The 16,946-nt window shown below is 41.2% G+C and overlaps 1 protein-coding gene across 1 annotated transcript in view; it reads right to left on the reverse strand.

Moving 5' to 3' along the window:
* The window catches only part of csmd3b (CUB and Sushi multiple domains 3b), a 1,733,930-nt gene that overhangs the window by 208,038 nt on the left and 1,508,946 nt on the right, over positions 1-16,946 (reverse strand). Inside the window, exons 31-34 of the mRNA XM_067976258.1 lie at positions 15,571-15,687; positions 11,010-11,123; positions 7,382-7,477; positions 4,534-4,737 (exon numbers count right to left, since the gene is read on the reverse strand). Coding sequence (XP_067832359.1) covers positions 4,534-4,737; positions 7,382-7,477; positions 11,010-11,123; positions 15,571-15,687 — 531 coding nt within the window. The remainder of the gene's footprint in view (positions 1-4,533; positions 4,738-7,381; positions 7,478-11,009; positions 11,124-15,570; positions 15,688-16,946) is intronic.

A 16,946-nucleotide genomic window follows, 5' to 3' on the forward strand; every position in this document is an offset into this window, starting at 1 on the left:
GTGTGCAGTTCTGGTCGCCACACTACAGGAAGGATGTGATCGCTTTGGAGATGGTGCAGAGGAGATTCACCAGGATGTTACCAGGGCTGGAGCGCTTCAGCTATGAAGAGAGACTGGGAAGATTGGGTTTGTTTTCCTTGGAGCAGAGGAGGCTGAGGGGGGACATGATTGAGGTGTACAAAATTATGAGGGGCACAGATAGGATGGATACTAAGGAGCTTTTTCCCTTAGTTGAGGGTTCTATAACAAGGGGACATAGATTCAAGGTAAAAGGCGGGAGGTTTAGAGGGGATTTGAGAAAGAACTTTTTCACCCAGAGGGTGGTTGGAGTCTGGAACTCACTGTCTGAAAGGGTTGTGGAGGCAGGAACCCTCACAACATTCAAGAAGCATTTGGATGAGCACTTGAAATGCCATAGCATACAAGGCTACGGACCAAATGCTGGAATATGGGATTAGAGTAGACAGGGCTTGATGGCCGGCGCGGACACGATGGGCCGAAGGGCCTCGATCCGTGCTGTGTAACTCTATGACTCTATGATTTACTTAATATCTGCAAGCAACCAGGCCAAGCTGCGCTGTTGGGTGGCTGCTCACCAACAAGGTGGGGGGGGGGGGGCAATACTGCACGAGTGGCTAGCACCACGTAAGGGCATCCTACACCTCTTTAAGGGAGCCTGTACCTCTTATTTGCAAAACATAAGATACGGGTCTGCACAGAGTCTGAACAGAGATCAGACATCACACATGTAAAACATAGATGCAGGTCCCGTCCCTATGTTTACAAACAGTTGAGTTATATTAAAACATTGATAAAGGTTGCGCACTACTAAATCCCACATCCTCCAATCTGCATGCCTGACCTCACCAATCTGCCGATCTGAGTTTGTACCAGGCCTGCGAGAGAGTGTGCACCAAGGTTCTCTGATGATGCACCAGAGACCTTGGTGCAAGAGGTGGAGAGAAGGAGGAACATTCTATATCTGCAGCGGGGTAGAGGCCCTCCAAACATATGCTCAAGAAGCAGTGGGAGGCAGTAGGGGACAAAGTCAATGCCAGGCGCATAGCACCACGAACATGGAGGCAGTACAGGAAGAAGTTCAATGCTTTGACACAAGTGGTCAAGGTGAGTGAGGTCAACCGTCAAGTGGCATCTCCTCCCAACTGCACCACTAACCGCATCCACAGCTCCACGCACTACACCCCTCATCACCCACATACCAACAAACTCGTTCCATCAGTATGCAACTTTTCCAATCAGATGCTTCCTCTTACCTTCACATAATACCACTGTTGCAAGCCGCACACCCACAACTCACAGGTCACAAACTGGCAGTTATTCCATCATGACGGGCACTTCACCCAAACATCCTGCAGGACACTCACTGACACACGTCCTGCTTTCTTGCAGGAGAAGGTGTCGCAAAACAGGAGGCAGCATGTGGCAGTGGCTCCATGGAAAATGAACCTGCTGTCCTCTCTCAGGATGAAAGCATTCCTGTCCCACCCCTGCCAGTCCGCCAGTGGCCATGCTGTTGCCTGTCAGCCAGCCAGCCCACTCCCTGTAGAGTATTGAAACTTTGTTCTCGGAACATAGGAATAGGAGTAGGCCATTTAGCCCATCGAGCCTGTTGCGTCATTCTATGAGATCAAGGTTGATCTGTGACCTAACTCCATATACCTGCCTTAGTCCCATATCCCTTATTACCTTTGGTTAACAAAAATCTATCAATCTCAGTTTAAAATTAACAATTGAGCTTGCATCAACTGCCATTTGCAGAAGAGGGTTCCAAACTTCTACCACCCTTTGCATGTAGAAGCATTTCCTAACTTCACTCTTGCAAGTCCTGGATCTAATTTTTAGGCTATGTCCCCTAGTCCTAGTATTCAAGTATAGGACACCTCCTGTACAGTTACTAATGCATCAGCAGCCAGAAGCAATAATCCAGCAACTAACTGTGAATCCTGCATGATCCCTTTAAATAACTCTGGTGGGGGGATCCTCCATGCTATCTACGACCTGTTCAGCTGTGCGAGGTTAAGATAGTGCATTGGCTGGAGCGTTGAGTTCCAAAATCGCATCTATCCCTTTAAATCAGCGATCACTGATCTACCACATATTCTCTGTACTTCACATGCTGCCAGCGTTCGTTATTTGCGCTTGCGCAAATGCCTTGACCAAGATGGCGCCTGGCGCACGTCATGCTAGAAGTGAGCGCGCGCATTCCAGATGCCATTTTGGATCCTTAGGAGGCCGTGTAGCGCTTACAAAACAGGTACTACGTGCCCAATTTATAGCCCCTTATCTTGTGTAACAACCTCTTGTGTGGCACCTTATTGGTTCCCCTTTATCTACCCAGCTAGTTACATCCTCAAAAAACTCTAATAGATTTGTCAAACATGATTTCTCTTTCATAAAACCGTGTTGATTCTGCCGAATCATATTATGATTTTCTAAGTGCCCCATTACTACGTCCTTAATAATGGATTCCAGCATTTTCCCAACGACTGACGTCAGGCTAATGGGCCTGTAGTTCCCTGTTTTCTCTCTCCCTCCTTTCTTGAATAGCAGGGTTACATTTGCTACCTTCCAATCCACTGGGATTGTTCTAGAATCTAGGGAATTTTGGAAGATCAAAACCAATGCATCCACTATCTCTGCAGCCACCTCTTTTAGAACCCTAGGGTGTAGGCCATCAGGTCCAGGGGATTTGTTGGCTTTTTGTCCAATTGATTTATCCAGTACTTTTTCTTTACTAGTATTAATTACTTTAAGTTCCTCACTCTCATTAGACCCATGGTTCCCCATTATTTCTGCTATGTTTTTTGTGCTCTCTGCTGTGAAGACAGATACAAAATATTTGTTTAATGTCTTTGCCATTTCCTTATTCCCCATTATGATTTCTCCTGTTTCAGGCTGCTCATTTCCTATTTACATACTTGTGGAAGCTCTTACAATCTGTTTTTATATTTCTTGCTAGATTACTCTCATATTCTATTTTCTCTCTCTTTATCAATTTTTTGGTCATCCTTTGCTGGCTTCTAAAATTCTCCCAATCTTCAGGCTTACTACTCTTCGCAGCAACATTATAAGCCTCTTCTTTTAATCTAATACTTATTTAGTTAGCCACGGACGTAGATTGCATTCACAACATTTCTGTTATCTACACATGCAGAAAAAACGATTAATAATGGAAGCTGTTAATATAAGGATCTCTTGTCCTCACTTGAAAGCCAGGAAATGATAAATCAAACCATTAGTCACATTCCATAAACCCACAATCAATACAAGAAACAAGGCCACATTTTTGCCATATTATTGAAAAACTGCATCATGTGTGCCAAGAACAGACCAAAGCTGAGATGAGGAGGCATTTCTTCACTCAGAGGGTTGTGCATCTTTGGAATTCTCTACCCCAGAGGGCTGTGGATGCTGAGTCGTTGAACATATTCAAGGCTGAGATAGATAGATTTTTGGACTCTAGGGGAATCAACAGAAATAGGGATCGGCAGGAAAGTGGAGTTGAGGTTAAAGATCATCCATGATCTGATTGAATGGCGGAGCAGGCTTGAGGGGCCGTATGGCCTACTCCTGCTCCTATTTCTTATGTTCTTATGTTGTTATATCCTCGCACTAACTCCATACTTCTCCTCAGCAACTGTCTCAGCTAAACCAGACTGTACACAACTTCAGCGTGCCTTTCATACCCAAGCTGAGCATCTAACCTCATATCCTCTCCATCCCAAAGACTACCTACCTCCAACATAGACACCTGCTACTGAAATCCCCATTCATGCCTTCATCACTTTGAAACTCAAAAGCAATCCTGGCTGGCCTCCCACGCTACGTAAATTTCAGCTCATCCAAAACTCCATTGTCCATCTCCTTTCCTGCATCAATCCCACTTGCCCATTGGCCTTTGGTCCAACAATGTCTCAAATTTAAAACTCTCATCCTTGTGTTAAATTTCTTAATGGCCTTAGCCTCACTATTTCTGTAACCTCCTCCAGCCCTAGAACCATATCACCGCATACCCCCGCCACCCCCCGCAAATTCTCTGTTCCTTCAAATCTGGCCTCTCATTCATTCAACCCTCCTTTTACCTCATCATTGATGGCCGTGCCTTCATTTGCCGAGGTCCTATTCTCGGGAATTCATTCCCCAAACCCCTCTTCCTCTTTACATCCTTCTTCTGCTTTTAGAACCTCCTTAAAACTCACCTCTTTAACCAAACTTTTGGTCACCCCATCTAATTTCTCATTCATTGGCATGGTATTTGTCTTCTCATTTTCTACATTACAAATGAAAGTTGTTTTTGTTATGAACTTGGGCCTATTTGTCAGTACGTGCAGGATAACAAATGAGAGTAATCACAATAGCATCAAATTATTTAAAAACCTCAATTAAGCAAATGTTTAATTATCCACACCTATTTAGATCAGGTGTACAAATTGAAAATGTAAAGAAATATTGTCCATGTTTATGCATCTCCTTGTAGCCTGCTCATTTAATACTTCTTTTGTCACTACTCACCAATGCACGTGGGCAGAGAGTCGTTCCACTGAGCTAAAGCATTTGGTACTGAAGCACATCTAATCCCTGGTGAACCCTGGAGAATGTAGCCAGGACTGCATTCAAACAGAACCACGGAGCCAGCTGCAAAATCATTCCCAATTCTTCTCCCAAACCTTGGCTCAGGTACTGAGCTGCACTGGGTTGCACTGGTCCTTGGCACAGCTAAATATATTCCAAGAGAATAATTACATTGTCAGAGGTTATTGTAAAAAAAAGAAACATTTCAAAACTGAAGATAGGTTTAAAGTTTCAAAATATGTAAAAATTATTCTACAATTCTGTGGCGTTGAACATTATAGATGCAATTATGCAACTACACAGATCTATGGGACATTTAATTCATTGCGTTAAATTAAAGTTAATAAATGTGATTTTCTCAGAGTTCGATTGGGATGTACAAATTCTCTCGATCCATAAAATGCTACGGGTGCAAAATTATAGAATACTGTACTAGTGTTGGCTTCCAAAGAATTGGCTTACAAAGTTTGTCCAAATAATACATCAATTATTCTAATGATTAGAACATGAGAATTATTAAGAACAGCATCAACCCCACCGACTCACCATTGGGGGATGCTTTCTGCTATTGTTTAACTGCAACAATCACAAAGGTGGGCGTTAAAACAGGTGAGAAACCGGGAGATAAGTTGAAATCACCAGTTTATTTTGCTTTTTGGTGCTACAGCCTGTTTACCATCCAAAAAAAGGGGAGTGACATTGTTAGCAATTTTTTTTTGTTGAAAATTCTGCTGTTGCTTGTTAAAACCCTGTTAATGAGCTTTTAGAGAAAGATGCAACAGTGTTCCAATGGGGAAAATGAAAATGACCAGATAGGAATTACCTCACCTACTGAGCTGGAGATAATTCAAGGGTAGGAGCAACTAAACTCTTTGACGGAGTTTCTGCTCAACATGGATTTTGCTGTAGTTGTTGCAATAAATAGTTAAGAACTGTTGTGACAAAAGAACAGTTCTGACGAACGGTCATCGAGCTGAAACGTTAACTCTGTTTCTTTCTCCACAGATGCTGCCTCATTTGCTGAGCTTCTCCAGCATTTTCTGTTTTTATTTCAGATTTCCAGCATCCGCAGTATTTTGCTTTTGATTAAGAATTGTTATTGGTGGCCAGGGAGTGCAGGTTCTATTGGAGACTAGCTGTCCACCCTACCAATTACACTGGGCTTTTAAACAGTCTGCTGCAGCCAGTGGCACTTCTAATCAGCTGAGCAGTGTTAAGCCCAAGGACACTTTTTAAACAGAAGAGCAATAAACTGTTGAAAAGTCCTGATGCACATTCAGCTGTATATTTTATTCTCCCTCATGGGAAATTGAAAATCTTGAGGTTTCGATTTTGAAATAAGAAATTACAAGAACAAAGCATGCTAGAACTAGCCAAAAAAATAATTAAAATATAGTTCTAAATACAATGCACATAATTTCTAACATTTGTTCTTTGTTTCCGATTTCAGAACTTGATTACACACATAAATCTATAAATCAAAATTCAGAATTGGCCAGGTCAGTGAAACAAGTTGTACAAATTTGCTGTTCGCTTAAATTCCTAGTTTTCCTCTCTTCATAGCTGGGTTAATGTCCTTGGCTAGTACTTGATTTTTTAAATGACTGTTAAGCCACCCAAGAGTCAAGGAATCAGTATTATTGGAATCCAGGCTTGATTAGCCAAGTTTCCACTAATGACTATCAAAATTATGCACAGCAAACTCACCCAGCGGAAAACTGAAGTAATCGGCATTCTATTCATTACCATTAGTCTCACCTTTTCTTTGTTTATTTTAACACCTGGGTTTCCAAAAGTGGAAAACATCCCCCCTATCCCATATCCCTCAATTCCTCTCCAGAAACATTTCTAAAGGCCATTTCTACTGCCCACTTTAATGGGATTCCCTGCAATTTATTTCAAATTCTATTACCTTCTCGATGAAAAAGTTTCACCTGACTGCCCTTCTAATTCCTGATTTCCTAAATTTTACTCATGTTCCCTGGTTGTTGAACAATTCAATCTGGAACAGTTTTGCCTATTCACTTCATAATTGGAAACTTCAGTTCAGTCACCTCCAAGCTTCCTCTTTTCCTGAAGAAAAGAAGCCAATAATCTTTCCTTGTAAATTAAAATTCCTGACAACCAGAATCTTCTTGTTGTTTGCTTCTGTGCCATCGTAAGGACAATAGTGTAATATTCCTCCTATGATTAGGGAAGCAATTTCAATCATTACCTTTTAAAATCTTACATTACAACTCTAGCTACCACACTTCTTGCTTCAATTCAACAGGACAGTCATGATCAACGTGTCAAAGGACTGCCATCATCAGTTAAATATTCTGCTCTGCTGGAGTGCGTTATCCAGTGACCAAGCTGAGAACTGGTCAAACTAGCTTAGTGAAGAAAGGCAAATCCACAACCCTCTGGCATGATAGTCACAAGATTATTAAATAAGTAGAGATGAGGAAGGCTGTTTCACCCATCTTAGCTCATCCATCAGAAAGACAGATCTCCCATCATGGCAACCAACAGGCTCTCCTCTATTACTCTCCCTGGAAGTCTATACCAAGTGTTGATTACTCTTAGTGTGAAGAAATTCTTCCTAACATCAATCCTAAATTTGCTTGGTAGAAGTACTGGACTCTCTTCCCAACAAGACTTTTTAAAAAAATTTTTACTGTTGGAATAATGATCTAAGATCTCCGTGTTTTGTTAAATAAAGTGGCTTTTTTTTCCTGGAGTTGTATTTTGGTAAATTTCCTCTTTTGCATTTTAATTGTGCCAATCCTACAACTTGTCAACCTACCTTGATAAACAAAATGAAATCCTCTGGCTGTTATTGGGCCAACTGAGATAAACTTGATTGTGATCTGGTTACCTGAACTCAAAGGGAGGGACTCTCCTAAATAAAAAAATATATGGAATTATAGTTATTCAATACAAATGAAATACAATTCAATACAACAGGTTTTTATTTCAACTGCACTTCAAAAATACATATTTTACTTTTTTCTAAGAGACTTTGGTAACCAGCACATGTGTAACAGAATCGATTGTTTTTCATATTTTCTATTTTAGTTCTGTCTAATACAGCAAGCACAAGCAGTAAATGTAGAAAAACTGGAGAAAGAATAACTCTTTTTAACAAAATGAAAATATTTCATCCTGCTGTTTTTCATGCCATTAATAGCAACAGCAAATTGTGCAGTGAATTCCAATGGATGAATTTATGTTCCCTGGATATTAGACTGATAATGGGAACTGAATTGAAATTGTAGTATAGCGCCTCAACAACCAAAGAGAGAAGGATACTTTCAGTCCAGGGGTGAAAGGTGAAACAACAGTTATTTCTACTATACTTCGCACATCAGTGCTTTTGAATGTATTTTTTTTTGGTTGGCAGTGAACTTATTGCCCAAATAGTATTAATTTGTAAATAACCATCACCCTGCACGTTCATAGCGCTCAATGCTCCATAGCGATATTATTTAAATTGGAGCGAGTTGGCAGTAATTGCTGCCTATTGCTGAGTTTCCCTATTATATGTAATGATACATGCATTGATGTGGAGCTATAAATTGGGCTGTGTAGCGCCCGTTTTGTGGGCACTACACGACCTCCTAAGGACCAAAATGGCATCTGGAATGCGCACGCACACTTCTAGCGTGAGGTGCGCTGGACGCCATCTGAGTAAAGGCATTTGCGCACGCGCAGGTAACGAACACCGTCACCATGTAAAGAAGGGAGACTATGCGGTAAATCGGTGTGCAACACTGATTTAAAGGAAAAGATATAATTTTAGAGCTCAACGCTTCAGCTAACGTACTGTCTTAACCTCGCACAGCTGAACAGGTAGAAAACAACATGGAGGACCCCTCACCAGTGGTATTTAAAGGGATCATGCAGGAGTTAAAGGTTAGTTGCTGGATTATTCCTTCTGGCTGCTGATACATTTATATCTGTTTTTGGAGGTCTCCTATACTTGAATACTAGAACTAGGGGACACAGCCTAAAAATTAGAGCCAGGACTTGCAGGAGTTAAGTTAAGAAACGGTTTACACGCAAAAGGGTGGTAGAAGTTTGGAACACCCTTCTGCAAACGGCAGTTGATGCTAGTTCCAACTGTCCATTTTCCATGAGATTGGAGGCAAAGGCCCTAAAATTCCATGGACCATGATGCTGGCACTTAAATTGGGCTTGGACCTAATGCTGTCCTCCAGCGCTGACCCCACTGGAGCATGTGGTGTCAGGGGAGGATACCTAATAGCAGTGCCCAGGGAATGCCCATGTCATGCGGGGCACATCGTAGGCACCTGCCTTGCCCCACAGACCAGACAGTCCAGTGTAACTAGCCTGTTTTAGGGGGGTTACCGCATAACATTTTGCATGACCCCAGTGGCCCCCTTTATAAAGGGGCAACGGTTAAATAAATGATATTAAAAATGTACCTGAATTCTGAGGGAGTCGAGACCATCTCTGGCCTTGACTAAACCCCCACCCCCCCATTCCTGTAGGGCCCACTTACACCCTTGACGAGGCCAGCTTACTGGCTTACTCAGCCTACTGGCTTCCAAGGTTGTGGCAGATCCCTGTGAGGTCAGAGCTCCTGATTTAGGGAGACTATGCCCCCAGCCACCTAATGTCAATTGCCGTGAAAGGGCAAGGTCATCCCAGAAATTTTGCCCCCTCACAGCCTGAGTTTGCAACCATTCCAGCAGATTTCCACTGAAGTTACTGCAGGATTCAGCCAGAATGGCCGAGGAATTTCAGCCGCGGCATTTGTTTTAAAAACCTGACCAACATTTTCCAGCCTGCAGTCTTCTGGTTTGTGCTTACCATGACGTAGCGTGAACCACAACTTGAAGCATAAAATGCAGATTTCTGCCTGCAGCAAACTTAAATATTGAAACAAATAGGTCACACTTGACAGCTAAAAATAGCCCATACTGGGAACCATTTATTTTTAAAGGCCTTATACCAGTCATTGGGAAAGCAGGGCTCTTTTTTGTTTTGTACGCTATTTCAAATTCTGCATATATTTTTCAAAATGAATTCAGCTTATATTGTCTTCATGTAATGGTCCAAATCAAGTTAAAAAGGATTGTCTGCCTTGTTTTTCATTGCATCTTAAGTCTGACCTTCACAAATTCACCAGCAAATCTCTCAAAGGTCAAACCGCCAGAGTATCATATTTGAGCTGTGCTTTTTTGTCCACTGATTAAGACCTCCAGAACAGATTTTGAACCTTTATTTCATTTTTCTTCAACTGAATATGAGCCAAGGTTTTCAAAATACAAGGGCAACTGGGATTTTATAACAGTGCTTAATGTTTTTTGCTACTTCGCTCTTTATCAGTTACTAATGCCACCAACATAAACCATTTATTGTTCTTTGACTTTGACAACGGAATGTTGTTTTAACAGGCATTAGGCATGCTTGAAAGGAGTGAATCAACATGCAAGTCTAAATCTCCATGTAGCCACATTAAAGGTATCAGTACTGAACATGGAGTCCAGCATAATAATTTCTTTTAGTTTTTTTTCAAAATTTAAATACATATAGTTTGTAAAGTCATTTTACATTTTGGTTATCTGGTGTTTTTGGGAGAATACATCAGTTACAGATATGGATACTCCAGGAAAACTGTATTGAAGGGGTCAAGGTAACTTGTTTGTTCATGAACCCTGGGGTTCATTTGGGCTGAGGGGAGAGGGGTGCTTACATTAACTGGAGGTCAACTTGTACTGGGTGTTTCATAATAATGTTTTTGAACTTTTAAAGAATGACTCAAACTATAATGGCTCCATTTTAATACTGTCCGGTAGTTTGTGTTAAATTAGCTTGTCTTCGAAAATAGTTGCTTTATTTCCATTTGTACCTTGGGACAGAGCTGTGACTAAGCAACACAAGACCAGACATGATAACATGGCTCATGCCCTTTCTGATACATTGACTTTCTTTAATGCAAGTAGAGAAAGGATCAATATGTAATTTGACTCTTTTTCATTCAGAGTTGGAATCCCTTTCGAGAAAAACATCTTCAGTTGATAAAATATGTGCCATTAACTTCCAAGGAGGTTCTCCTGATCATCCACTATTGTAACTTCAGTGGAAAATCCGTAGAAATCCCAGAGACAGGATAAGTACCACTTAGGCTGTTTCACCGGGGTTTCCGCGGAACTTCCACTAAAGCTATAGCAGACAATCAGAATAACCCCCACTAAAATTCAACAGGTGCAGCTGTTGAGGAGCCAGTTTTAGTAACATCCAACTAAAAAGCATAAGCATTGTGGCATGCTCTTAAAATTGCACAAACACACTCGTAGATGTGCTGCAACGGTTGCTATAATTAATAGTATTAAGAACTCAGAGAAAACAGCAAAACAGACTAGAAAAAAAAACTCCAAAAATCTGAGACAAATATCTATTCTCACCCGAATGTGACCCTGACAGTGAAGTCAACAGTGAAGCTTGCTGAGTAGGTCCATCGTATATATCAACGACATCATGCAGGGAAGTCTGGAAAAACACAAACTGGCCAAACACCACTGCCACAGGAACAGCGTAGATACCAGGAGAGAGAGAGAAAAAAAGAGAAGTTAGAGTTTCACTCATTTGTTAAACATGTTAAACATTACTTAAAAGTAAGAAACATAAGGAAACTAGAAATATGAAATACGAAAAGACCATTTGGCCACAGCAAGCCCATTTCATCCAAAGATTACACTGTATCCTGGAATTAACTCAGGCAAAAATTGTAGGAAGTGGGACTCGCCTGGGGATGGAGAGAGAAGTGGGACTGACCTGGACCCCCCCTACCCCACCCCCCCATTGTGTATGTTAATAAAATAACAAATGTATTTATTTTCTACCTGCAGTGGATGAATATTACAATTATTTCACTGTCACTGGTGGCATCTTATACAATCTTTTTTTTCCAGTTGAGCTATGCAGCCCTCCCCACATCCACACCCCAGCAACTCAACAGTGTAAGCTCTGACTCACTGTGAACAATGCCAAAGGAGATCTGATAGTAAGTAATAATAAACTTTGATCAATAATGTACCAATGTCAAACGTGATCGGATCATATCAAGTTATGTTGCAGCTTTGGGAAATCTGAATTATTATCATTGCATATCCATTTCACACGATTGAAGCAGTGACCATTTGCAGATGCTGGAGCGATTTCAGTTATTCATATTTTATGTTTCACTTTCATGATGTGTTGTCGGTCAGGGGTACAGCAGTACTCAAAATATTAGACACCTGTGTGGACCACAGAAAAATGTACCCCCTCCCACATATATATTTATTATGATAAATTCATTGTATTTTTTACTGATAAACAATTGATATTGTCCCGTAAAGTCGTACGAGAGTGGTGAAGCAAATGTTTTTTCTAGTAAAGTATTACTGAGCATACGTTACATGACATGAACTATTTTTTTAAATGATCTCTTATTCAGGTCACAACAAATGTGAGTGAGCAGACTCCAGGGCCAAAGCATGACTGTCAGAAATACCAGCAATTCTCATTAGTTAGCTCAAGGAGAACCTCGACTGACGTATCACATATTTGAACGTAGTTTAACCCTGTACTTAAATAGGATTTGAAGCTGCACCAAAAGACACTGGCATTTTAACTGTTACTCCTAAAATATGAAACCATATGTGTGAATGTTTAAATTGTTGTGTGGGTTTTCATGGTAATAAAGGGCAGGAGGAAGTCTATGTGGTTATCGAGTCAATTTGTGCAAAGGAACATTACATAATCTGACACCCCATATTAAATATATTTTGGCATTTAATCTTGGCAATATAAACCCCTCCCCCCACTCATTGCTTCTGTCCTAGTTCTGGCATTGTGTTTTAGGTTGACACTAGTAAGGTAAAAATTTAATTTGGGCTTTTACACACTTCTCCCATCTGCATTGAGAGCTTTTGATAGCCCAGGCTGTGAAATCATGTGACTCAAGGACCTCAGGTCTGTGCAAAAATAATAGTAACTGAACCACTGAGTTGTGATTAGAAAAGCACATTACACAAAGTAATAAATCACAATTTAGCTAATAGGGCAAAAATACTTATCCTTATTGAATCTTAATGGCACAATAATTTTACGACCTACATGGTAACCATGAGTGATGTGGTATCACATTCTGGATTGGCTTGTAGACGAATCACATTAATGCTTATTTTACCAAATTCAATCATGACTGAGTGCTAACAGACAAATAAAACAACTGAAAATATTTAAACAGGACAGGATAATGGGGAATAACCATTTCTGTCTAGGGCTATGTGCTGATATGTCTCAGGTAAGGTTTTTTATTTTTAGGCAGTTAAACAAACATTCAAACTTCACCGTAAATACTTTAAGAGTAGGTTTGTCTCTTCTGGTTGTTTCTATAATAATGAATTGTAGATAACAGGTCGAAAGTTCATCCTAAATTTGCACTGCGTGCTCCGGTATGTCAAGATATTGTTGGAAAAAAAGTGTTACAATTGTGCAGAGTGACAGAAAATTATTCTGAGTTAAGACAAAAGGTTTAGACTGAATAAAGTTGCCTCTCTTTCACCTTGCAAATTTTCAAGAGCTTTTATGTTTCGTGAAGATCTAAGCTATCTCAGATTGGAAGGATTAATGAATTTCTGTAAAATAGCAAGTATGAAAGGCTTGGCCTTAAGGGGCAATAAGCAATGAGTTATTAATCTTGTACTTGCAGGCAGTCAACAAAGAATGATGGACTGGTGGGAGTTAAAGGCATGACAACCAAAGATCATCTACAATGCTCCTTAATGAAAGATAAAACATTTTTTGGAGCTGGTCTGGAAACAAAACTGCCAACATACTTACTCAACCGTAAACCCAACTCTGTGGACTTTTTAAATTAAGGTTGCATCTCTTCATCTGCATTTCAAGCAGAAAACCAATGCCAAAACATTTAGGAAATTGGCCCTCACTTCACTAAGTATTCTATTTGGTCCTTTTTTTTCATTTAATGTTACAATGCTTACCTATGAAGAAGTGTGTGCTGTTCATTTAGAGAGCTTTCAAAAAGGAAATGTATCAAAATGTATGCTAATCGTGTGCTCATGATTCTACCCTCTAATATTTAACAGTCATTTTAATGTCAGCGCAAGGTCACTGGAAATTATGAGTCAAGCATGTATTTACAAAAGACTGTTGCCTGGGGCATCCACCATACACATGTGAATCATTTATCTTTGGTGCTGAAGCTGTCATTCTGTGAAATAGTGTTGCTATTATTCCTTATAGCAGAGTAATGAAACATTAAAAAAGCCACAGTATAGCACATTTTTAACAAATAACTTAAGTGTGAGAAAAAATATTCTCACTTGACAGCTTTAACATTTTTTTTCAACTAAAATGTGATTTAGAGGCTTGGAGCTTGCTACATAAATATGACGTGAACCGAATGAAGACCAAACGGATAATGAGAAAAAAGCCACGCATCGATCAAACTTCTGTTTATATACTGCAAAAGGGGAAAGAAGCTTGGATCTAACCACCAGCGATAGATCAGTGGCTGACTTTGTACTTCTAGTCTGATACAAATGACACTATTCACTGAGTTCTTATTACTTTAATATTAAAAAAAATGTTGATTAGGATATTTTCTCTGGCTGGGAAAGGAGCAAAAGCAAGCGGTTGCTATGTATGGGGAGTGTGAGAGACCAAAAGTCTTCCTTAAAACTGAAGGGCAAGAAAAACCAACAGAAAACACTTTCAATTCTCATAGCCAGGCAGGCTGTGATGAGGAAGAAAGAAAACGACAGGTAAAAGAATGTAAGAAAGAAGAGAGAATAAGAATACTTTAATGCCATATGGCCATCCCTGTGAAGCATACGATAGAGGCAGCTTGACACATTTAGTCCTGTTTATGTTTTTGGCCTAAGTGGACCCCTTGGGTGCATGGCTCACAACTGAAAGTCTCACACCTTGAATTTGTCAATTTGTTGATCGCTGTTTTTTATTCAGCTCTGCACTGGAACTTGGCAACACTGGACAGTTGGTCAGTGTCTGCCCTAGACGAGAGATGTGAAAGAAGCCTATTAGACTCAGCTCAGATCATTTTTTTTCTCATAACATCATATAAATAGTTTGCAAAAAGTAACTTAATTAACATTCCTGATATCAGTCACCATGTGTATTGTTCGTTGGACTGAATTACAAAGATGAATTATAAGGCCAAATCCACACTCCTGCACGCCCATGTTTTCCTGAAGTGTGCTCCCGGGTGACAGGGAAGACATACTGGCCCCGATATTTCTGGGGGTTGGGGGTGGGGGGGGGTGCACGGGGAGGGTGCGGGAGAGCGCACGGGGAAATCCGGCAAGGCCTCGACCTTGGGGATGGTCCCCAGCAATCGGGAAGAGGGGGGAGCAACCAATCCGGGATGAGGTGGGGGGGGGGGGTGGCGGGGGTGTGAGAGAAGCCATCGCGAGAGGGAGGGAGCGAGAGATCAGGGCTTGTGGGGGGTTGGTGGAGAGAGGCCATTGTGGAAGGGAGCGGGCAAGTGATTGAGGCTTAAAGTGGGAGATTGGCGGCCGCGGTTGGTGGGAGAGCGAGGCCATGATCAACTGAGGGGAGGCCGCAGGCTTCCTTGAGAGGCCGGGTGGAGTGCTGGAAAAGGCACTTACCTTCTTGAGCCAGCAGCTCCCGCCTCCCTTTTACTGCCGGATTTCCTGAGCCCTGGGAATCCCGCACGGCAACTGTTAAATTCAAATCAAGTTCCCAATTGCAACGTGGGAGCCTGATTTAAAATACGATAATGAAGTGTCCTGCTTTTTAACGGCATTTTAAAGCTGAAAACCCCCCCTCCCGACCCTCTCCCATCGTGGCGGAGTTAACATCGAGGCCACTGAATCAGTCCTTATGATCCAAAATATTGTCAATGAAAACATATACAGCACAATATAATGCAAACCTCAAGTATTTGAGCAAATAGCTAACGGTAACTTTACTCACCAAACTCTCTGGAGACGGTAATAGAATAAACACAATTGTGCCCAGTGCTATAATTTCTGGGGTAGTTTGGTGACAGCACGGTACCATCGGAACCTGTAGACCGACTTCCACATGGAGCTGAAAGATATATTTGTATTTTACAAAAATTAATAATAACTTAAAGATTTTGCTCTGAAGACAAAGAATTATTTGCTACACAGCAAATTTCAGATATGTCCTGCTTTACCCGAAAGCAAAATATTTTTAGCCGTTTGCTATGCTTTCAGTTTCAAGTCCCAAATCACCCTTCAATTTATTTTTCTCTGCCTCAGTGATAGCCTCTTGCTTCCACAGAGCTTGCCTACTTCCATTGGCAGGGTTGAGTGCTCACAGCAGTGGTGTTCTTCACAAAGAGTGAGTAAATGTTGCAGTGAATAGTAAATAAATCTAGGCTGAAAATCCCAAAGCACTCTGAACTAAGCCTGTTTGATTGCGCCAAGCAGGAGCTAAGCCTTCCTTATTTTTAAGTCAGAGGTGTTTTTGATCAAAGATCATGGGGAAAGCCTTAAATTGACATTGAAGTGGCTGGAGGAAGGAATTAGACTTCATGCTGAGTTAGCCAGGTTCAAGTTCAATGGTCTTGGTCGAGCTGCATGGAACTGAACATAGTCCTCTGAGGATGTTTGATCATCTTTATTCACTAGCAACTCTGCTGACTATAGCCTGTGAATGGCCAACAGTGCTAAACTTGTAACAATGCAGATTGCACATCAGAGATGAGCATTTTGTTACATTCAGGATCTAGACCAGACTCATCATTCATTCTAAATAGTCATCCAGTTTTATACAGGCCCATCTCCCCACCCCATCAAGGATTTCTGTGCAGTCCTCCATCTGCCTTGCAACAAGCGAACTTCAAGGCCATCATTAAGGGGCACTTTTATATCTACGTGAAGCATTCCAAGTGAGTGACATCTCTGCTCTGGTCTCCCACTAATTTTTTTGGAGTGGGCGGCAGGTCTCCACAGGCATGCTGGGCTCTGCTTTTTTACGGAGACCCACAAATAGCAGACTTGTGAGACTTGCTTCTTGCATTAACACAACTAAAGCAAGCTCCCTTATCCTCCTGGTACTGTCACAAGCTGCTTTTATATTGCACTTAGTGCCATGCTGCACTCACACATTCAGCAGTAATAACAAAGTAAACATACGAGATTCACAAAGGCCGACAGCCAAGGAGACCCGTTAAAGAAAGGGTTTTCTCACCACTTGCACCAGTAATGCACTAGAGCAATATAAAAGTGGCTGCAGACCCATGCTTTTCTGACTCCGTGATGCGATTGGGATAAGACAGCAGAGCTGGATTACACTGTGGAGCGCAGCCAATTGTGGGAAAC

Source organism: Heptranchias perlo, chromosome 3 (genome assembly GCF_035084215.1).
Source record: "Heptranchias perlo isolate sHepPer1 chromosome 3, sHepPer1.hap1, whole genome shotgun sequence".
NCBI classification, from domain to species: domain Eukaryota; kingdom Metazoa; phylum Chordata; class Chondrichthyes; order Hexanchiformes; family Hexanchidae; genus Heptranchias; species Heptranchias perlo.